At 42.5% G+C, this 24,558-nt stretch overlaps 1 protein-coding gene across 1 annotated transcript; it reads right to left on the reverse strand.

Annotated features, from left to right (window-relative positions):
• Positions 1 to 586: 586 nt before the first annotated feature.
• THOC3 (THO complex subunit 3) lies at positions 587 to 8,373 on the reverse strand. Its single transcript, XM_019716216.3, has 6 exons — positions 7,998 to 8,373; positions 7,178 to 7,334; positions 5,597 to 5,801; positions 2,568 to 2,729; positions 2,361 to 2,461; positions 587 to 1,161 (listed from the first exon to the last, which is right to left on the reverse strand). Exons 1-6 carry the CDS (start codon positions 8,262 to 8,264, stop codon positions 998 to 1,000), a joined length of 1,056 nt encoding a protein of 351 aa, XP_019571775.1. The 5' UTR covers positions 8,265 to 8,373; the 3' UTR covers positions 587 to 997.
• Between the last annotated feature and the right edge of the window lie 16,185 nt (positions 8,374 to 24,558).

Below are 24,558 nucleotides of genomic sequence, written 5' to 3' on the forward strand. Positions count from 1 at the left end.
AAATACATTCAAATATAATGAAAATCAAGACACTGCTCACAAGTAAGAATCCCCTACATGAGCCATTTCTTTTGGAGGTGAGAGCTGACCAAAGCTTTGCTCTGCTGGCAGGTGCTTTTCTTTTAACTGGCTAACTAACTACCCCCTTCTTCACACTGCCAGCAGGGAAAAGTCGTTCACACATTCAATTAGGTCCTAATTCTTGGCATATTTCTATTTTAATTTCCCTAGTCTTGACTATCTATTCTAATTTATATTTCTTATCCTGATTTTATTTGTATTTTACTCATTTTCTCAGTACTTATTATAAATTTGTAATCTACAAATCCTTTGAAGAACGAGGCCAGGTACACGTACACACACACACACACACACACACACACACACACACACACACCTGATGACTTAAAAGGACGGCCACTGCCCACGCACTTCCCATTTTGTCCCTGCATTTCGGAGTTCTTGTGGTAAGACATTAAATAATTGAATTACAACCTTTAAACTAGAGATTTTTTTTTTAATGCAAAATTGCAACATCTCCCTATAATAACATAAAAATAACACCATAATTTCAAAGTCCTAGAAGTCTCATAACACAAGTCAGTTTTATTAAATGCTCAATTCTCAAAATTACATTTTATATTAAAAAACACTCAAAAAAAAAAATCTCCAACCCCAACTCACCGTTCTTGACCCTCCCCTCCAGATAAGGTGCTGTCCAAGCAGAAGCCAGCCCCCCGAAGTCCACCCTAAGAGCAAGATGGCAGGAGGCCCCCAGAGGTAGTATGCTGGCGTCCGCACCCACACAGCTAAGCCCTCATGCAGGGGGAAAGGATGGGACAGCCAACACAACAGGAAGGCAACGGGAACACGCCGCCCAACAGAACACTTTACATTTTATACCCACTTCCAAATACTCTGGTGCCCCCCATTCCAGGAGAGCAGACCAAATGCACACACGGGCAGGCCAGGGCCTTCTCCCTGTGCCAGACCCCCATCAGGAATCATTAGGAAGCCCAAACAGTTTCACAGTGCCCGCCTCCCGACTGCTGTCGTATTTGCCATCTTTGTCATCACAGGCAAATGCCAGCAGAGGCCTTTTGGGGTGCCAAGCCACAGTGAAGGTCGGGGACTCACACTGCACCTCCCATAGCTTGTCTCCTATAAAAATCAATGTAGAGAAACCAATGAATACATTAATAATAAGAGACCACACTCGTTAAGTTCTCAGTTGTAGTAACTCATTTAATCCACGTAACAGCCCCAAGACATAGATACAATCATTACCCCATTTCTACAGAACACACTGAGGCGCAGAGAGGTCACGAGCCAGTAGGCGGCAGAGCAGGAACTGAAGGCGGGCGGATTAATTTAAGAGCCTGTGCTCTGAACCCGATTCTGTACTCCCTGGAGAAACACTCAACAGCGGCTGGTGTGTGTTGAGCACCCGTATGAATCAGACAGATTATCCTTATTTCCATAAAGTGTAATGACAATGCAGCAAGACAGATAATGATTTTAAACCCCCTTTATAAAGAAACAGGTGACTTAACAAGTCAGTCACACCGCAAGGAAGCAAGACAGTCAACAGACGAAGTCAGTCTCTTGCCAAAGCTACAGATCCATCCACTAAACCTCAATGCCTTGTAATAGAGTCATACACGCTCTTTTCCCCCAATTGCATTCCTCCACTTGTTGAAATTAAACATGATTCTCAAAAGCTGTTATTCCTTTAGTCTCGCTTAACTTTTTTTCCATCTTAGAGTAAAGATTAATGTAGTAAAAGCATGTAGCGTGTTGCCAATTTAAAAATGCAGCATACACTCAATACACTTCAAATTAGCCAACCGTGGTATGTACATTATATTGCAATAAAGCTGCTTTATATGTATTATACATGTGTGCATATGTGCGTGCGTGTGTGTGTGTGTGTGTGTGTGTGTGTTGAAATGCAGGCAAAAGATACAAAGAAATATACCACAATGCTAAAAAGAGGTTGTAGATAGTGGGACCACAGATGACACTTTTTTCTTCCTTCTACTTTCTATATTTTAAATTTTCTATATTTTAAATTTAAAATATTTATATTTTAAATATTTTTTTTAATTTTTATAGTGAAAGAATTAAAAGTTAATAAAATGCGAACTATTTTCCTACATCACTTTCCTTCAGATTTGCCCCTGTCTTTCCTAACTCTTTGCTCCCTCATTACTGACTATCACAGTCATATTAAGGAAATAAATTCATTTATGCTAATGCTGGTGAATTAGTAATGTGCAAAGATGAAAATACATGACAAGAAAAGTCCTGATGGCCAGAGATGAAAGACAGAAGATTAAGGTAGGGAGAGTTTTAGTTACCTGTCTCTACTTCAGCAATGTCAATAAAATGATCTTCTGACGCTGATGCCAGCATTTTCCCATCATGGCTAAAACTGAGGGTCCTCACAGGCCAATCCAGCCTGCAACACAGATTAGACATTAGAGTAACCCAGGAAGAGGGCACAATTCACCCAAAATGAAATAACATTAATCTTTCCAACAAGGAAGGTGCTGGCAGTTATTTACCTAGAAAAGCACCGAACACACACTAATTCATCCACATCCCAGAGGCTGACCAAAGCATCTGCACTTCCTGTGGCAAAGTACTTCCCCATGGGGTCAAACTTGATACAGATGCAGTTAGAAGGGTGGGCATTGATGGACTGCACCGGCTTCAGCTCTGGGTAGCTGAAAAACAAGACAGACAGCAATGAAACTGTGGGACGAGGACTGCGCTGCTAAGATGATAATAGGAGACACGAAGAAGAAAACTGAAATAAAACAGACTATCGAAGACTATCATTCAAGAAAACTTTCCCGAAATAGAGATTTCAAACAACATATCGAAACAGCACACCACACACCGGAGAACATGAACCCATACGTGAAGACACATAGTAAAATTACTAGATTTAAAGAAAAAGAAAATTCGATTATTACTTTTTGACAGTAACACTTCATGCCAAAAGAAAATGGAATAATATTTAAGATACACGAGAAAACATAAACTGAGGCTTTTTACGTCTAGTGAAACTAATTATTAATTACGAAGAGCTCAAATAGTAAGTGCAATATAATAAAGCATTTATAACTTTTATAAGTATATGTTATAGTATGAACTCAGGGAATATTGTTCCCATGAACCAACCCTTCCAGAGGAATCTAAAGAATGAGCTTTGACAAGAAAATGACTAGAGACTTATCAGCATAGGGCCAGTAGTGAGCATTACATAGTTTCTTGTAGAAACTGTATATGGTTAAAAGGAAAAATATAATATGAAATCGCTGTATAGTCTGACAATATATAGTATTAACTGTTTTTTTAAATGGAGGAAGAATGAGGAAAGCATATACAAAAACCGTAATTTGCTGTTTTAATTTAAGTAATAACACTGGTGGTGGTGGTGATTATTCTGAGATAAGTATATGCGTAACATGGGATGAGTAACCACGGGATATCCTAATGTCACTGCATCTCTGAGATCCACAATACTCGGTTTGGAAGGAAAGAGATGTATTTGTAAAATTAAGAGGTTTAGTAAAATTTCTGTAGTCCTGAATTTTAATTGGAAGTTATCAGTATAAACTCACAAGGTATTTTATCTTTAAAAATACATAGATGTATTTCGCAGTTCTGTTCCCTGGAAAGGTCTATAAACAATGACCAACCCATCAATATGGACATTCCTAGCACTATTCTTATTTCGTAAAAAACGTCCAGGGATTTACAGAGAATTTTCTGATCAAAGGCCTGGGCAGGAAATGTACAAGATGAAGCTGAAACATGTCGCCATACCAGACAGCCAGAAACTAAAGACCACTAGGATTAGACCAAAAAAAAAAAAAAAATGACTCAGGAATCAATTCGAGGAGGTTTCCATTGGCCAGTGATGGAATAATTTGAGTATCGATGAGGATAATAATTATAACAGATCGAAAGACATCTACCACGCTTAAATACATGCATCCATAATGATGCTTCTTAGCTGGTCACCTTGGAAGGTGATAGGAAACTCATTCATTATCTGATGACAAAGGGAAAGAATCAAGGATTTATCCTGTCTTTCCGAAACAAACTATATTCCTGGGTAACCACATAGCAGACGAGAGGAAGTGTCTCTTACATTCTGACAAATAAATAAGCACATGAAATCAGCAAAATCCAGAGTGGAAGAATCTCTACAGGTTAATGGCTTGTTTTTTTTCAACAGCTACGTTGTAAGGAAAAGAAAGAGATGGAGGGGGACCCTGAAAGACATATAAAAATTGTTTTAATGGGCAGAAGTAGAGTATCTAGAGACGCACACTCGGTAGCTAAGACGATAAAAATCAAAATAGTACTTACTTTTGAGGGGCAGGAGTTATGATTAGGATAAAGCCTATGGACTGACTTCTGGGGTCCCCAGCCAAGTACTATTTCTTAAGTGGGTGGGGTTACACAGGTGTTATGCATGTAACTGTTTATTAAGCTACACATTTGTTTTATGTGGCTTCCTGTATCTGTGTTTTACTTTCTAATAAAAAAGCTTTAAAAGGAAGTTATAGAATCCCCACTGCCTAGAGAATAAAACTCAAGTTGCTAAGCACAGAATTCCAAGCCTTTCATCAGCTGGTCCCAAATTATATTTCAACTCTATCTTCCCATTTTCAGGCCCTCTCTTCAGATACCTTAATTGCCACCACTACCAGCAACCCTGATCTACAAACTACTCTCCAAATAAATCTTGCTCATGGACACCTATTTTGTCAATTGTGCAGTTCTCTTTTTCTAATTCTTAAAATTCTACTTATCTTTCAAGGTCAATCTCAGAACCTGCATCTTTCAACCCCCAAAGCCCACAGTCAATGAGTTTCTTTCCCTGGGATTCCACAGCAAACTCCCAGCCTCTCTAACGTAAAACCTATTTCATTCTGCCTTGCATTGCACACCCAGGATAGTAGAAAGAATAGAACCTGAAAGACCTGAATTTCAATTCCACAATTTCATTCCTTTAGAGAGCAAATATTTAACGAAATCCCTACTATGTGAAGCAGGTATTAGCCTAGGCAGTAAGGATTCAACAGTAAACAAGTTAAACACATGGGACTCAAGTTCAATGGAAGATATAGACGGGTAAACATGCTATTACAATATAAAATGAGAAATGCTCCCAAAAGGAAGCACAAAAGCCTCTAACCTTGGTGGGGAGAGGGTGTTGAAGATGGCTTCCCTGGAGGGAACACAACATTTAGGCTGAGATTTTAAGCGTACAAATCAGCCATCATTCAAGACGCATCCAGTGCTAGTGCTCACCAGCTGACTAGTGACTTCACTTCTCTGAATCCCAGATCCTCATCTAGCCAATGGAAAGCACGCCATCAACCCCTGAGAATTTCTGTGAGGACCCAGCAAAATACAAGGTGCCTGACTCAAAGGTGCTCAACAGAGGTCAGGATCCTTTGTTACCATTTGTCCTTTAAGCTCCTTCAGGACAGATTCACATCCAGTTCACTGTGTATCCACCAGAACACCCAGCTGTTAAAGATATGAGTCCCCTACGCTAGGACCCCCTCACCTGAGGATGTTGATACAACCGTTGCCATTTGTCAGGAAAAACATGTTATTGTCATTGTTCCAGGAGATTTCATTGACCTCGAACTTGAACTGTTCCTCCGCTTTGGAACGGTGTGTCTTGGCATCAATAAAGGTCACCACGTCATCCTTGTTGCCCACGGCAATGGTCTGCCCGTCGGGACTCCAGCAGATATTAATGTTCTCCCCTAGGAAACCAGGTAAATCAGTAAAATGACCTGTTTGCCCCTAATCCTCCAGACGTTTATTTTGTTATCCTCGAAGGAAGACCAGAGAGATCGCCAGAGCTCCTTCGTTAAGGTCGTAGTGCATGGAAGGCCACCACCACCTAAGGATCGACCATGAGCACAGCATATTCAGCTAAATTTCCCCATGTGGGCCTCACAATACTCTACTATCACTTTACTGTCCCCTGTTTACAGGGGAAGAAATGGACGGTAAGAAAAATGAGCCAAACTGTCAAAGCTATGAAGTAATAGAGCCAAGATCTAAACGTAAATTTATTCTCTTAACACTAGCATTTCCCAAACTCCAGTCGTTCACATGCCACTTTCACAAATTTTGTCCTATCCATGTAACAACTATGTTTTTCTTTATTGAAGAGTTTTTTAAAAATTGGCTCAGAAAATTTAGCTTTCATTAGCAATAAATTCTATGAGCTGGTTCTTTTTCTCTAACAGACATTAAAACATACACAAAACCATTTTTTAATGTTCATCCACATACCACCTAAATCACGCATGTATCACCCACTGTATACGTGGGGAAACCACTGCTTCATTCCACCTACAGGTACAAGTCTTGTCAACAAAGTCCAGTGGCCCACACTGAACACACCCAGTAAAAATGTCATCAACTTATCTGATTCTAAGATGTATATTTTTTTCACATTTTATTATCTATAAATGCATCTTAAAATGCATCAAATGCATCTCAGAATTTTTGACATACATGGTTATTTGGAAGCTTTATTTTCATTCCTAATTGCACTTATAAATACTGGTGCATCTTATAATCAATGACATCTTAGTCAATAAAATATAATAAATGACCTCAAGGTTTCCAGGACAATATCTGATGAAGAACAGTCTATAAATAACCTGCGCAACTTTCAGGTCATTTTCCCCCAGACCACCAGGACCATCCAAGCTTCAGCCATTCTAGCTGAGCAGCAGTTTTCCAAACTCTCCACGCCTCTGCACACACTCTTCCCTCCTCAGAGCTGCCCCACCCTCCCACCATACCTCCACCACCAAATTCCTATGTCTATGAGTTTGCTCAAATTCTGTGAGGCCTTCCCTGTCTCCCCCAACAGACTTAAGCATCTCCATTCTGGGTATTCACCTTGTAGACATCTCCGTTATAAAATGAGCCATGTCATATTATGTTAGTTGCTTTTTTTTATTTTTATGCATATGTCTCTCCCAGCATTGAACTGTTGTGTCTTTTCAGCTCAGGATGTCCCATAAGTAGCACAAGGCCAGGCACAGAAAAGTTATTTGGAAAATGTCTGTTGAATAAATATAAGTCGCTTATCTTCCTATTGCCCTCTCTCTGGAGTCACCTTTTGTGTTCACAGTAGCAATGCATTTGGTGGTCCTCACATCCCAGATGCGAATGGTTTTGTCTCCAGATGCAGTGACGAAGAGGTCAGGATTACTTGGATGCCAACAAAGCTGGTCCACACTATCCCCGTGTCCCCGATAATTGTTTTCTTTAACCTGAAAGAACAGAGTCCGGATGTCACTTCACACATATCTACCTGCCTCCACGTGAAACTTCTTAACTTTATTCAAACCAAGGTCTCTGGAGACCAACAAAACTTCGGAGCATTTTGAAAAGCCCAGTCCTGCCAAGCCTCCTCCCCAAAACTCTTCCCAATGTCCTCCTCCCTCCCCACCTCTCTCAATGCACTGAGGCTACGTCCCACACCCACGCCTTCCTCTCTGCCCCCCCCCCCCCCCCCCCCGCCTTTCTCCTTCCTTCTGGTTTTCCACCTTTACTCCGCTACCGAGGCTCATCCCCACCCGAGGCCCCATCACAGTCCAAGGGGCCCTGCTCCCCCGACAGCGCCCCCATCAGGTCACGGCCCCTCGCCACCCCCACACCCCACCTCGCCCCGGCCGCATCCATCCTCCTCCCCACCAGCGGGACCCCTCCTCACCCCCACCCCTCATCTTCACACCTTCCTACCGCACTCCTGACACAGCCCCCCTGTCCCACCAGCCCGGCCCCCTCCCCACCGCAGCCTGCTCCTCCCGACACCCCCACATTCCTCCCCCCACGTCCCCCCACCTCTCCCCGCCACACTCCTCGCCCCTCCGCCCCCCTCACCGCGGCACCAGCGCCCCCTCCCTGGCCTGGGCCAGGCCCTGAAAGCTCACCAACCGGTCCTTCTCCAGCAAGAAGACGCTGGCCGTCTTGTCGAAGGACCCCGAGGCCAGGCGGCGCCCGTCGCAGCTCCAGGCCACCGAGTGCACCTTGGCGCTGTGCGCCGGGAACTCGCGCGTCTTGCTGTGGCCCCGAAACAGCTCCTGCATCCCGAGCACGTAGCGCGTCGGGCTGCTGCTCACGGAGCACCAGGGGGCCAAGGAGCCGGGACCGCTCTGGCCCAGCGCCGAGGGCCCCATGGCCGCCGCAGGCACCGCCATGCCGAGCTCCCCGGCGCCCGCGCGGGCGCCACCACCCCGGCGCAGTCAGTCTTGCCGCCGCAGTCAGTCTTGCCGCCGCCGCCGCCGCCGCCGCCGCACGCATGCGCTCGGAAGCGTTGCCGCCCTTCTGCGCAGCCGCACGATGGCCCAGCTGGAAAGGGGAAACCAATCCCGGCATGCAGCGCGCTGCGTCCTTTGCTTTTTCAAACAGTAGTGATTCGGCTTCAAATTTGCTTCATAGTTAACCTTTACCTATTGCTCGGTAGGTATGTTTGTATCCCTGTGTGATCGAAGACGGAAACAAACGCTGTCCTTCCACACCTCAGTTCCCCATCAGCAGAATACTTTTTTCTAGCGTTGCTGCCCACCCCTCAGTCCCCCTCCGAGCACAACGCCCTTGACTTCTTGCTGGAGAAGGGCCAGCTGGTGAGCTCGTCCCAAGTAAAAGGCTGGGGGTTGGGGGGAGCAGGGTGTGAGAAGGGGTCGGGGGTTTTTTAAATAAGCAAGTTCTTTGCTTTTAAAAGATACTATAGGTACGTGATTATATATGCAAAAAATATAAAAGATACAGAGTAAAAAGGTAAATGCCCTTATTCACATCCCTACCTTAAACCACAGGTCCAGCAGCGTCCAGCTGAAGAAACCAGTGGAGGCTTCAGCTACAGCCAAGACCCTAGAGAAGGGCTGTGGGCTGGGGGAGACTTTGGGTGATGAGGAGGAGGCTGGAAATTTGTTTAAAAGCAAATCTTTTGTGAATTTGCAATTATCTCAAAATAAAAAGTTTAAAAAAAAAATTTAAGGATGCATACACTTGGGAACAAGTGTAAAACGCACAAAAAAGAATAGAGTGAAAAGTAAGTTTCCCTCCCTCGTGTGTCCCCAAATTCCCTTTCAGAAAAATATTGTCAAATTATTTTGTGGACTTCCAGAGATAGTGTAAGTGTAAATAAGCACCTTGGGGGAGGGATACCAGTGTGTTCATATCCTCCCCCCCAAAAAAAAAATGGTTCGGTAGCATTCCTTACATATCTTGCTTTCTATGATAAATACATGTAAGACATTATTTCTTCTCAGCATATGCAGATGTCTCATTCTTCATGGATGGAGTCTTTAATGATATGGATGGATAATCATTTATACAACTGGTATTATTCATCTGGTCCCCTTCAGGGACATTTGGTGCCCATGCATTTGCTTGTGGAACAATACTGCAGTGACTCTATACAAACTTTATCGTGCACATACACACTTTTTTATTTGAACATTTCCAAACCACCTGTGAAGAGGTTCTAACAATCTGCATTTCCACCAGAAGCATAGGGGAGCGTCATGAGGTCCTAAATACTAAATGAGTCTACATATAAAGCCCGTGCATCGCTCCCAGAAGGGCCTGAGGAAATGAGCCCCTTTTCTTTTCCCAATTCTCTTCCCTCCCGCACGACACCCAGAAATTCTTAGAGACTTCAAAGCCTTTAGGACTCCACAGAATACCAATGAAGTCACTAAATTCTTGGGTAGGAGACTGTTTGGTGTCTAGTTTTCCCTCCCATTATAGTCCATTTTTATAGTCCCACCTACCACCTTGCAGGAGTTGATTTTTGCTGCAACTCTGAAGGATGTTTTTACACATGGGAGTCTTAGGACCTTTAGGATCACTCACAGCAGAATCAGGTCATAAATAATGTCAGAAATAACAGGATGTGTGAGGGAACTTTCAGGGGGTGAGGGAGACATCCTACAGTGAAGGAAGAGTAGGTAAGGAAGGAGGGGGATTTGATGTGTAAGTCCTTTGATGGTGGGAGACTTTGGAGAAGTTATTGGTGCTAAAGAAATCACTCCTGGCAGAGCCTCAACATATAGGTGTGTGTAAGTCAGGATTCAACCAGAAAAGCAAACTAGTAGGTGACATGTACTGTGGTTGTCCCCATTTCCAGAAGACTAGACACTAACATACCAACCCCCACCCATTTGCCCCCCCCCCCAGCAGCAAAGCACTTTCCTGAAATTCCTGGCAATGAGATGCCATAAACCAATCCAGCACTCACATGTGGGCTAATGAGGAAACTTCAAAAATTAAGTGAAAACACCCAACCCAAGAATAGCAAAATATTTGAGTAAAATTCTGACATCAGAAATGAGAAACCCCACACATCACAAAAAAGAGAAGTAACACCTAAGGAAATAGAACAGGGCAAACAGAATGTGACTTGACTCTTCTCTCCTCTGAGGGTGAAGAAACTGGCTGAGAATGTCTTACACCTGAGCCACAGCTCTGACATTCACAAACCAAGAATTTGCTTCTTTTGTATTCTGGTTGCATTTCGACAATCTCCTCTAAGGCAAAGAGTGACTCACAGTCTAGTCATCTGAATTGAGAAAGGGTTACACAGTGAATAAAAACACATGGGTTTAAAGATCAAAATATTTTCCCAGCACACCAAACAAAAGACTGTGTTATGTATGTTACAATATTAATGTAACAAACAGTAGAATTCAAGATGAAAAGCACTAAAATGGACAAATAGTGATACTTCATATCAATAAAAGAACGATTAAGAGGTACTGAATTTTTGTCTCATATCAGAGCTTCTAAATATATAAAACAAAATCTAATATAAATATCAGACTTCTGAGTTAAGACGATGAATTTTCTCCTCTAATACCTAATGAGATGAGCAATAAATGTTACACACACACACACACACACACACACACACACGCACACTCACACACATCATGAACATCAGCCAAACTAGACAGATGCCCAAGAAAATAACCAGATTTGTCTGGAGCAAACAGAGAGGTCCAAACTAGCTCAGTTCCTACCTTCAACCTCACCACCCAGTAGCCTTACTGGTGAACGGAAAAGATCCTGAAAATTCTTGCTAATGCCATCAAACCTGGGATGATCCAGCCTGAACGAGAATCCTTAACTTTGACCTCTTCTAAGAAGTAGTGCATATGGCTCCTAGAGAAGAATGGGGAAGGCAAACAATCGGACGACTCAGACAAAAGAGAAAACGTCAGAACTCCCCAGTGAACTGGGGAGTTCAGTCCCAAGGAAGAGGAAATCCAAATGGACAATAAACTTTGAAAAGATTGCTTTCAAGTCCACTGACCAAAGGCCTCCAGGAACATATCTGTATTTGAAAAGTTCGGTTTATGGACCTTGCTGCAGTAAGGGAGAAAGGAAAGTTCTCCAGAGGAGTTGTACAGGCCTCAGCAAGAGGACTCAAAGGGGCAGCTTCTCACAGGATTTGGATTGTGCTGGATTATTCCAAGAATATTCTCTGAAGCAAATTATTTCTTTCATAAATATTTCAGTATGTATCTCTACCATTATCACATCTGAAAAATAACAAAAATTCCTTAATGTAATGAAATATCTCGTCAGTGTTCAAATTTCCCATTGTCTTATAAATGTCATACTTCTTTTTATAGTTTGTTTGAATCAAGATCCAAATGAGGTCCACACACAAGCTTTTTAAAATAAGGAACGTGGCCTTTGACATTAAAAACAAAAAACATACATATCCCTTGATACAGTGACCCTAGTCCTGATAACCTAAGGATGCATCTGTGAGAATCTGTATGGTGGCATTGTTTGTAATGACAAAAATCTTGAAAACAACTTGAATGTCCCTCAGTGGAGGAAGGGTGAATAAATGTGTATATCAATATTATGGATAACTCTGTTGCTCTTAAAAAATCAAGTTGTAGCTGTAGTTACTAATCTGGTGGGTTGCCCTGATGAACTAAGCAAGAAAGAATATAGTAACTGAGGAATATATGTAGTTTATGATCTCACCTTTGTAAAAACAAATGCCAAATTCACCATCTTTCATATAAATTTTATATATGCATTTATTTATACCAGGCATGCCAAAAAAAATGTATACACATTTTAAAAGATGTTATCTATGCTCAAGTGAAACGCTCCGGTTGGGACCCCCACAAAAGAGGCCTCACCCCTCCTTGCCCTAGAGCTTAACAATTGAAAAAACTCCTCCTTGTGGTTTGAGCTTGAAATGTTCCCTGCCCAGTTCCCTGCTTTAGATAATTACCCTGAAACTTGTGCTTGCTTATGATCACAATACCCCTTGCGTACTGATCCCAATCTCTGTGGCCCAGCATTCTTTCCAGGGTACTGTCATCACCGCTCCTGGGTTGGTGACCACATTGGAGCCACATCACCTGAGGGAAGACTCCATGCAGACCCCTGGCACATCACGTGGCCTCTGGAGGAAGGCCCAGATTTTCCCTTAAATATCCCAGGCTGGTGTGAGAATGTGAAGGCAGTTTTTGGAGGTGTTAGCCCGCTGCCTTCTCAGACCACCGGTGCTCTGATAATAAACGCTTATTCTATGACCCAGCCCCTGTGTCGGCCTCTTGGCTGAGCAGTGCAGGCAGCACAAGCCCCGGACTTGTTTGGCCTCTGGTTTCACAAGCACTATTTTGCCATAATCAGAAGTGTCTGGACGCTGATGGGAACCATTCTGAGCACCTCTTATAATTGCAGAAGTCACACATGATTTGTATTCATCTTTTGTTATTGGTGTATGTTGAGATTACAATTAATACAGTTTTTTCCTTTCTTGAAATGTGCATACATTTTTTTTTTGCACCCTCTGTATGAATGCATACACGTCTGTATATCTTTGTAAATGTTTACATGGTTACGGAGGAAAATGTGTGGGTTTACATACCTCCGCAAACGACAGTGGTTACATGATAGTGGTCAAGGGGGAGAGCAGAAGGCAAGAAGAAATAAGAATTAAAACCGATTAGCAAAAGGGGAAAATATTTATGGTATATGTTAAATGAAATGTAAAAATCAAAACTCTTGACACTAGTATCATATTGTATGTCAACTATAATTTTAAAAAGTCTCTAGCCATAGTATCGCCTCAAACATATCAAACTGAATATGCACGTAGTAGTAACAGGGATGAAGCACAACTTGATCTAAGTGGTAGATTTTATCTTGGACTTTTTTCACAAGAAAGTAACACTGGGAAAAAAGAAAAATAGATTAATTTTGTGTGTGTGTGTGTGTGTGTGTGTGTATGTGTGTGTACATTCATAATAATCAAATGTGTACTAGAATAAATCAAGCAAACCAATTTTTGTCAATTTCACTCTGTCTATATAAGTAACACTAATGCAGAACATGTCCGTTCAGATAATTCTGTTGTGCACAATGGGATTAATAACCCAGGTTATTTACTCACTCAAGGCAGACCTCATACTTAGTCAAAACTGCTTCCTAGCAATCCTGGAATGCCTAGTTTAGTGCAGTGTCACCCGATGTCACCTGGAAAGCTCAAGTTGGCATTGCAGTCATGAATGCAATTTGGCCTGAATCAGAAATGTAAAACTTCTTCACTCTATTTTCTGCTACACTGACTGCTAATGAATGAGCTGTTACGTACAAAGACAGGATTTATGCAATGCATCCTACCCCAAATCTTTTCCTACGTTCTTCTAATTGAATGGATTGCTTTGTGCACAGGTTCTTTGAACCCGGCTTCCCCAAGAGTCCACCGGTCCCACAAGTAAGCTGATTCAATTCTCCTACTATTTCCCTCCATTCACTTTACATTCACAAATATCCTGCCAACTGTTCCTTCAAACAGTAAGCGCCAACAGACAATTGGAAACAGAAATGTAAAGCCACCATTAACACTGCGTGGCCATAAAACGATTCAGAATGTGCTTAATAATTATTTTTAATACTATTATTCACTCAAAAATTACAGAACTATTTTTTTTGGTTTTTTCCCTCACCGAATTTGCGGGCTCCCAGGAGGTCTGGACACTCAAATAGAGAAGGAGATTTAGAATTTTAAGCAGCTTATTGATGACAGCGGCTGATAAACAACATCAAAGAGCCTGAGAGGTCAACTGACTTAGACTGTTAGTTCCTCTTTCTTGACTTGAACTCTAACTTAGAGCTGATTTGCCTTGCAATTGGGAGCAAGTATTAGTTCCTCTTTCTTTTCTCTCACATTTTCCCACTTAGACCATTGCCCCAGCACACAATGCTATTTTGAAAATTGTGACAAAGAATTCAGCTTTAAATCAGCAATTCCATTTCTGGAAATCTAACTTAACAGAGATATTTGGTTCAGAGTACAAAAACGTAAGTACAAGAATGCCTGAAATGGCAGTATGATATTGTAAACATCCTAAGTGTTCATTGTTACATAATTAGTTGAATAAATTATCCAAGCAATGTAATACTTTGCTCAGTAAATGTTAGTTATACAAATTCTAGTAACAGCTATTGAAAAAGATGAACAGACTAGGAGAATATATAGTGAATGTGTATGAACAAAAAAACTACAAAGGGCCAATGAGCATTTTAAAAGTATCTCAACTTTGTTCGTAATTAATGGAAATCAGAACAAGATACACCAATTTCAATTTCTTTGATTGGCAACAATTAAAGTTTGATAACCAATGCTTGTGGAATTTTGGGAAACAAGCACTCTCAACACTTTTATTGGAATGTTGTTTGGTATAAACTCTCTAGATGACAATTTGGTAATTTCTATCAACACATAAAACACGTACCGTATAGCCTTTAACCCAGTCCCCGAGGCTTAAGGATTTCTCTGCGGATATGCTAGCAAGATTTGTTAAGTTTAATAACAAAGAGATTCTTGTAGCATGATTGGTAATAGTAAAATCAAAACCACACAACAAACAAACAAAACCCTAGAAACAAAATATCCATCATGGGGAACTGATTAAATAAATTGCCGCACATCCTAACAAACGACGTTTTTATGCAGGAGTTACAAAGATATAGTTATCTTGCAGTTATGGAACAATCCCCAAGATACATCAACTGAAAAAAAGCAAAGTAAATAACTGTGTATAGTGTGATCTTTCTTGTGTTAAAAACAAACAAAAAGAGAAAGATATAAAAGAAGAAATAAGTATACACGGTATATAGTAATTTTGTATGTTTTGAAGCATTCACAAGAAACTATTTATTTGGGTATTTAGGTACTTGGCATTTAGCCTTCGGAAGGCGAAATTTCTTATCTTTTTGTAATTTTTTTGTAGCATGAATTTTCTAATCTCATAGATATGTTTCTTTTAGTTTTACAAACTGTTCATTGTAGGAATCAGGGATAGGAAAATGTGACTTTTTTTTGCTTGCTTCTTTGTGCTTTTCTATAAAATAAGAAGAGCTAATGTCATACTATTTTAAGAATATTATTACATGCCAATAAAATGGGTAATATAGACAATGTAGACCTATATTCACTGACACAGAAAACTGTAAGTCATGATTTTTAATTTAAGAAAGCCAGTTGCAATACAACGAGCATGATATGATCCCACTTACATAAAATTATGGACGTATTTGTACCTGCGGGTTTTGACTACTCAGAGATGAATGGAAAGAGGTTATCCGAGTGTGACATGGTTGTACACTCTGCTTTGTAACCACTCTGAATTGCTTTAATTTTCTCAAACCGAGTATGCATCATCTTCGAACGTAGAGGATAAAAAAAATGTTTTACACAAATTTTGACATCTACTTGATATCTCAGCAAACTAGAATCTGGGAGGGAAAAGGGGAAAAGGATAAGAAAATAATCTAAATAAAGTAATGTACACTTAGAGGCCCCCTACAAAAGCAGTCCAGAACAGCTAGGAGGGTCCTGAAACTGGAAGATTGTACCTGGAATGCAGCAGAAGGGACTGTGTTCCCTAGTGTAGGGAGAAACCTGAGCTGGCTAGCTTTAGCACAAATAAAAGCAGGTCTGCAGGCACCAACACTGCCATATAATGAAAAAAAGAAAAATGAAAGAAAAAAACCTTTCAAAGTTGTATATCAACCCCAAAATCCCCATTAATAAGACAGGAAACCTTATTGCTTGGAACACTTTCACTGCCAATGATGGTTTCAAATTTCTCTAAGAAAGCAGACTTACCTTTTGCATACAGCTAAAAACATACATCATTCTGACCAGTACCTATGAATACAGGTAAATATACAGAAAAGCTCTAGGAGTAAACACGGAAGCACTGAAGAGGGGAAATAGCGGTCAGGATGGAGGAGGTGGTCAAGGGGCCTTTTAACCTGATCTATAATGTTTCAATTTGTTAATAAAAGAAAAATATTCACATATCTCTGTTGTGGTAAAATGTACCATTATAATCATTTTTACATGTACAATTCAGTGGTACTAATGGTCACAATTTTGTACAACCTTCATGACGGTCCATTCCCAGACTACTCTTCATCATCCCAAATGGAAACTTTGTCCATGAAATAACTCCCTATTCTGCCTTCCTCCAAACCCTGATAACCTCTATTCCACTTTCTGTCTCGATGCATTTTCCTTTTCTAGGTCTTTCACATAAGTAGAATCATACAAATCATCAGCATAAGAATTACCATGAAGGCCATGGGAAGAGTTGAGATTGTGTGTGAAGGAGGCCTATGCCAGGACTCTGAGGAATATCACGACTTAAGGAGAGGAGAGAGGAGCAGGAATCAGCTAAGGAGACTAAAAAGAAGTGTTGAGAGTGGTACTGATTCACAGAAGCCTAGAAAATAAAGTGTTCCACGACACAGGGAGTCAAATAGACTCAATGTTTAATGGCATTTGGAGAAGACAATGCCTGAATCCCTTCACAGCAAGGATGGTTTCAGCCATTCTGAAATCTGTTGGCCATAGACTCCCTGTCACCCAGACCAGTGATTTTCAATGGGTGGTCCCCAGAATAGCAGTATGGACCTCACTTGGGAACTTGTGAGAAATTCAAAATTTTGGGCCCCACCACATGCGTACTAAATCAGAAACTCTGGGGTGGCACCCAGCGATCTGTTTTAACAAGCCTCCTGGGTGATTCTGATACTCAGTACAGTTAGTTTGAGGAATACGGCACTAGACAATGCTTAGATAGTAGCTAATAACCATCCCTTAGGAACCAACCCCTTTTCTAATAAACACATTTTCCTTTGAATCTGTTAATCCATTTTTCCAAGTTGCTGGAGCCTGAGAGGCAGGATTTTGTCAATACCCCACATTTATTGTAACACAGATCCTGTTTTGATTTTAATGCTCCTGTCCTACAGGCAACTACCTACTGCTGCTCCCTCTACCGGGTATATCATTTTCCATCTTTATAACTTTGCTCATTCATAACATCTAATCATTTATGGCATCTGCTACCTCATGGCTACTCTGTGCGTTTTTTTCAGTTTCTGATCCTGCTACCAACTGAACAAGTCTCCATCTCACAGTTTAAATCCCTGAGTGTATAGAGCACATAAACAAAGTTGTTGTTGCATTGAAGTTTGCAAAACAACTACTGTGGGGCCGGCCCGGTGGCTCAGGTGGTTAGAGCTCCATGCTCCTAATGCCGAAGGCTGCTGGTTCGATTCCCACATGGGCCAGTGGGCTCTCAACCACAAGGGTGCTGGTTCCACTCCTTGAGTCCCACAAGGGATGGTGGGCTGTGCCCTCTGCAACTAGCAACGGCAACTGGACCTGGAGCTGAGCTGCACCCTCCACAACTAAGACTGAAAGGACAACAACTTGACTTGGGAAAAGTCATGGAAGTATACACTGTTCCCCAGTAAAGTCCTGTTCCCCTTTCCCAATAAAAATCTAAAAAAAAAACAACTACCGTGTTTCCCCGAAAATAAGACCTAGCTGGACCATCAGCTCTAATGCATCTTTTGGAGCAAAAATTAATATAAGGCCCGGTATCATATCATATCTTATCATATATCATATCATATCATATCATATCATATCATATATTAGTTGTGAGACTGATAAAAGTGAAAGTAAACATGTTTATGGAGTGGTAAACACGTTCACCAAACCACTTCTGGTTATCACATAAAAAGTAAACAAGTCCAAGGAAAAGAGGATAAAAGCAGAACTCCAGAGCAATGCTGTGAGCAGTCTGACTGGGCACTCTGGCTCAGACCCTCTGGGAGGTGGAAGCCACGATATCGGGACTCTCCGAAGCTCTTCCTTGCAAGACCAGCTCGCCTCAGACCCGCCATGGGCCCAGTCGCCTCTCCCAGACCAGTAACCTTCTCCACCTCAATTGACTCTGGGACTTGGTTTGTCATTAAATTCTATTTTATCTTGTATAACCTTCCGTGCTGACCAGAGCACTGGCCTCCGGAGGGGCACTGGTCTCCAAGTAAAGCTGTGTTACTCACTCTATCTGAACCTGTGTGTCTGGACTTTGTTCCCCACTCGCGTCACGAGTACCACACAGCGACGTAGGACTCTGCCAAGGGGTTAATGTCCCCTTGACTTTCAGTAAGAGACTGAAATGTGGCAACTGCACTTCTAGGCGCTTGTAACACCGAGTGACATGGATTGTTGCTGAAACTGCAAGTTGGTACAATTTAGGAGAGTAATTTGGCATAATTTATCGAAACAACAGAAACATCTCATTTCACCCAGTAATTCCACTTGGAGGAATTTATCCTAGAGATGTACTTTCACACGTGCACAAAGAGAAGTGGGGCCTCTCTTCCCAGACGCAGGCGGAGGCTCGCCCCCCCCTCAGCTCCAGGCCAGGCCTCCACCCGCCAGCCCCTCCGGATCAGTCAGCGAAGCCCTCTCCGTGTGGCTTGTTCACACCGCTTCACATTTGAGTCAGTCGAAAGCAGGTGGGGAAGCCCTCGCAGCTGCAGCGTCTCGCACGCCTGCCCCTAACAGCGGCCCAAACCAGCTGCAACTTGGTTTTCTCTTTTTTTCGTTTCTTCAGAAAGGGAGGACGAGTGCCACCGCCAAGCTCAGTGACCACGGCCTTGAACTGCCGTGCGCAGCCCGCGGCCCGCGGCCTTGGGGGCGGGACTCGGGGTGGGGACGGGGCGGGGCTGGGGCGGGAGGGGCGGGGCTGGGGCGGGAGGGGCGGGGCTGGGGCGGGAGGGGCGGGGCTGGGGCGGGAGGGGCGGGGCCTGCGGGGTGATGGCCAGGTTTGTCGCCACCGCCGCCGCCTCGGCAACAGGAACCGAGTCGCCGCTGCCACCGCCGCCTGGGTCGCCGGCCACCCGCGCGCTGGCTGCGCGGGGTCCGCAGCCATGGATGATTTCATCGTGATCTCGGACGACAGCGGCTCCGAGAGCTCCGAGGGGACCCGCTCGGGCCGGGCGCGGCGGCTCCGCCGGGCCCTGTCCCGGACCTCCGGCGCGCTGTCCCGCCGGACCGTGGTGAGTGAGCGAGCGGCTGCAGCCGCAGCGCCGCCTCCGCTCGGGCCGCGCAGCTTTGCGACCCTCGGCCCGGGCCGCTGTCCCCGGCGCCCCCTCCGCCTGCCCGGGGGCGCCTCACAGCAGCAGCCGCTTCCCGCCTTGCCGCCTTTCGGGCCACTCGGGCGGGGAAGAGCGCGGCGGGCCCCGGCGGGGGCGGCCAGGCCTCTGGCTGCGCGCTCAAGCCCGAGTGGGCCGAGGCTGGAGAGCCGCGGCGGAGCACATGGGCGAAGTGCGGGCGCGCCGGGGGTGGGGACCTCTAGAGCCCACAGCAGGCGGCGGGATCAGGCCGGGCCGCGGGCTTCCCCGGGCCTAGGGGTGCAGGGGCACGGAGGGGCTTGGGGGGAGCCCCCGACCTCGAGGCCGGGACGCGGGAGCGTGTAATTGTTTGGCTTGTGGTGGGTACAGATGTGTGCAGGGAGGTAACAGGAGCCCGGGCTGGGAGGAAGGGAGGGAATTGCGGGCCTGGGCCAGATGGTGGCCCTGCTCCAGGGCCTGGCGGCCGAGCGAGGGGCCCGATTTTGGAGTTCAGGAGGGTGATTTATATCGCTTAGCAAACATTTACCAAGCTCTAAAGGAAGGGAAACATCTTGCACTAGTTCTTTTTCCCTTGGGCTCCAGGTCTTTGTCCTTGCTAAGATGGTAAATAAAACATCTATGGTCTCTGCCTTTCTAGAATCCTCCACAGATATTTATTGGGCCACTGCACTGGGCCAGATGTTTCAGAGGCTGGGGGTACAGTGGAGAACACAACATGCGTGGTCCCGCTCATAGAAGGTGATACATTCAACAAGTGGCTATTGCGTTCTCAAGGGGTGGGAGATGTACAGGCTTTCTATCAGAAGACTCTCCATCTCAGACTTCCGGTAGCCTTCCCAGCTTCCCAAAGCCATACCCCAGAAACAGAAGAATGGTCGTGCTTCCTTTATAGATCTGTAACATACCGTTAAAGGAAAACGCCTTTCTTCATATGCAAATATTCCTTCAAGACAAATCTAACTTCTGCTCCTCCAATCCCCTTCCCAGACAGTTTGGTCCCTAAGCCTCCACAGCGAGCCCCTTCTGTGCCCCAGGTATAGATCTAGTGGCCACTACAGAATGAATGGCGTGCAAAAGCAACTAACATATAGTGCTTTGTTGCCATGGCTCAAGCTAGAGAGGTTGTCAATAAACCTCAGTAAAGAATTTAGATGAGAGAAAAGATTTTCAAGGTAGAAGTGATTCAGCTTGGTAAGTGAATGGATGTACCTAGTGCTGTGACAGTGTTGTAAGACATAGTAGGTCCACAACAAATATTTGTTGGGCGAAAGAATGATTGTAGGAATGAATGGGGGAGAGTTGCGGTGGATGTTTGATGAGTGAAATCGGGCACAAGAGTAGTCACAGACTTGGAGTGAAGGAGACGCTGAATTCAGTCTGGACCTACTGGATTTAAAGTGCTGATGGGAAATGTACATACGTGGGTGTGGCCAGTCCAGAGACATTGATCTCCAGAGAAAAGTCAGGACTGGGAGAGATTTGCTAATCACCGAAGTACAAAGCATCAAAGTCCTAATAGTGACAGTTCATCAAAGAGTACAGAGAGGGAAAAGGTGGAAGGAAAAAAGACTGCAGAAGAACTCACAGCTGCCTTTGCTCCTGGTTCCTCCTGTTTCCTACTGCCCCTTCTTTCAGTGCCCCTTGAACGTGGTCCTCCCTGCCTGCTTCCTTTGGTGCCAGCTGTTGTCCCTTTCCCCATATCCAACCTAGTCCAGCTTCCTTCTTCAAGAGCACAGATGTCATCCTTACCCCAGTCTGTGTGTCTGTGGTGGCCCTTCACCGTAAGTGGGTGCACTCTCAAACTGCTCCCCTCCTCATGACCACCCAACCAAAGCATTTTGATCTTGAGCCTTCTGAGTTGAAGAGAAATGAAGGCAAGTTGCAGAGAGTAGTACCCAATTTAAATCTTGCTTCCCCAGATATTTTTACTCTTTTCTAAGAAAAATCCAAGCTTTTCTCCTTTTATCTTTCTTACAAATTAGATAGGGTGATAGGATAACCATGTAAAAGTTCAGGGGCATTGAGAGACGTGGCTATATTGAGATATAATTTCATACCGTACATAAAATTCACCCATAAAATTCTGAGTTGTACAGCCATCACCACTATCTAATTTTAGAACATTTTCTTCACTGCAGAAAGAAACCCTGTATCCTCCAATAGGCTCTCTGGGTGTTTTTTTAGGTATACAATCATATCATTTGAAAAATAAAAATACTCCATTTTAAATTATAAAAAATATTTTTAAATTATAAACAGAGGAAATAGGGGCCGGCCCAGTGGCTCAGGCAGTTGGAGCTCCGTGCTCCTAACGCCGAAGGCTGCCGGTTCGATTCCCATATGGGCCAGTGGGCTCTCAACCACAGGTTGCCGGTTCGATTCCTCGACTCCTGCAAGGGATGGTGGGCTGCGCCCCCTGCAACTAACAATGGCAACTGGACCTGGAGCTGAGCTGCGCCCTCCACAACTAAGATTGAAAGGACAATTTGACTTGGAAAAAAGTCCTGGAAGTACACACTCTTCCCCAATAAAGTCCTGTTCCCCTTCCCCAATAAAATCTTGAATAAATAAATAAATAAACAAACAAACAAAGGAAATAATTCAGGCAATCAGTAAGAACTCACCCATGTCCATTCCCACTCTCCAGCGATACCTGTTTTTGTGTATTGTTCCAGAAGTTTTCTGTGTGTATACACAAAAATACATTAATGTCTAATTTTTTTCCCAGTTGAGTCTTACTTTTTTAACCACTTCATATATTTTCAACATTTAAAAAACTATTAGTATCCCATTCAAACTATTGTCCATTTGACTCACAATCATATTTCCAGCACATAACATGGTTCCTGGCACATGGTGAGTATTCCATAAATAAATGTTTTATCAGCTGCATCTTATCCAATATTTTTTAAAAATCACAATTTATTTAACAAGTCTCTTACTGAATTTAATTTTTCTTTTGTATTTCAGACTATGATGTGATGAACTCTCTTTCATGGTCATAAAAATATGTTTGTATGACAAGTTTCTTACGGTGGAATTTTGGAGTTAAAGAATAATATCTGTTTATAATTTTAATATCTACCGCTGTTGAGGATATAATGTCATTCTTTATGGGATCAATTGGAATTTTGTTTGGAATTTGTTCGATTTATAGATTAATTAGGGAAGAACCAATATTTTTTAAATTTTAAATGTTTTGTTATAAAAGTTCTATGAATAGACAATCTGAATAGATCTATATCTATTAAATAAATTTAATCAATAATTAATAACCTTCAAAATCAGAAAGCACAGGCCCAGATGGGTTCATTGGTGTGTTCTACTAAACATTTAAGGAAGAAATTATACCAATTCTCTACAGAAGACAGAAGCAGACTGAATACTTCCTAGCTCATTCTGTGAAGCCATCGTTACCCCAATACCCTAAAATGAACCAAAGACATTACAAGATAACTACAGACCAATAACTCTCATTGAACATAGACGCAAAAATCCTCAACAGAATATTAGCAAATTGAATCCAACAATACATAAAAAGGATTATACACCACAACCAAGAGGAATTTATCCCAGGTATGCAAGGCTGGTTCAACATTTGAAAATCAATTAATGTGATCCATGACATCAACAGACTAAAAAAGAAAAATTACATGATCATATCAATGCAGAAAAAGCATTTGATAAAATCCAATCTCCATTCGTGGTTCAAACAATGAAAACAGCTCTCAGCAAACTAGGAATAGAGGGGGAACTTACTCAACTTGATAAAGATCAGCTAAGAAACTTGAAACTTTCCCACTAAGGTCAGGAATAAGTCAAGGATGTCCCATATCACCGTTTTTTCAACATTGTACTGGAAATCCTAGCTAATGAATGCTATGTAGAAAAAAAAAATCCAAAAGAATTGATAAAATAAACTCATGGAACTAATAAATGATAATAGCAAGATTGTAGGATGCAAGGAAAATTTATAAAAAGCAGTTACTTTCCTATATACCAGCAGTGAACAACTGGAATTTGAAATTAAAAACAGATTACCATTTATATTAGAACCTTAAAAAAATGAAATACTTAGGTGTAAAGTCTTACAAAATAGGTACAAGATCTGTATGAGGAAAACTACAAATCATGAGATAAAATAAGTAAATTAATGGAGAGATATTCCATGTTCATGGATAGGAAGACTCGATGTTGTCAAGGTGTCAGTTCTTATTAACTTGATCTATAGATTTAATGCAATCTCAATCAAAATCCTAGCATGTTATTTTGCAGATAGCAATAAACTGATTAAAGTTTATATGGAGAGGCAAAAGACCGAGAAATAGCCAACTCAATACTAAAGAAAAAGAACAAAGTTAGAGGACCGCCACTACCTGACTTCAATACTTACTACAGATTACAGTAATCGACTGTGGTATTGGTGAAAGAATAGACAAATAAATCAGTGCAACAAAATAGAAAGCCCAGAAATAGACCCGCATTAATATAGTCAACTGATCTTTGACAAAGAAGCAAAAGTAATACAAAAGAGCAAAGATAGTCTTTTCAACAAATGGTGCTGGAACAACAGAACATTCACATGCAAAGAAATGAATCTAGACACAGACCTTACACCCTTAACAAAAATTAACTCAAAAAGGATCATAGATTTAAATGTAGAATGTGAAACTATAAAACCCCAAGGAGATAACATAGGAGAATACCTAGATGACCTTAGCTATGGTGATGACTTTTTAGATACAAGACCAAAGACATGATCTATGAAAGAAAGAACTGATAAACTGGATTCCATTAAAATTAAAAACTTTTGCTCTGCCAAAGACAAAGTCAAGAGAATGAGAAGACAAGCCACAGACTGGGAGAAAATATTTGCAAAAGATACATCTGATAAAGGACAATTATTAAAAATATGCAAAGAACTCTTAAAACTCAACAATAAGAAAATGAACAACCCAATTAAAAAATGGACAAAAGACCTAAACAGACACCTCACCAAACAGGGTACAC

This window comes from Rhinolophus sinicus, chromosome 5 (genome assembly GCF_057876585.1).
Source record: "Rhinolophus sinicus isolate RSI-liver-muscle chromosome 5, RSI-T2T, whole genome shotgun sequence".
Lineage (NCBI taxonomy): Eukaryota > Metazoa > Chordata > Mammalia > Chiroptera > Rhinolophidae > Rhinolophus > Rhinolophus sinicus.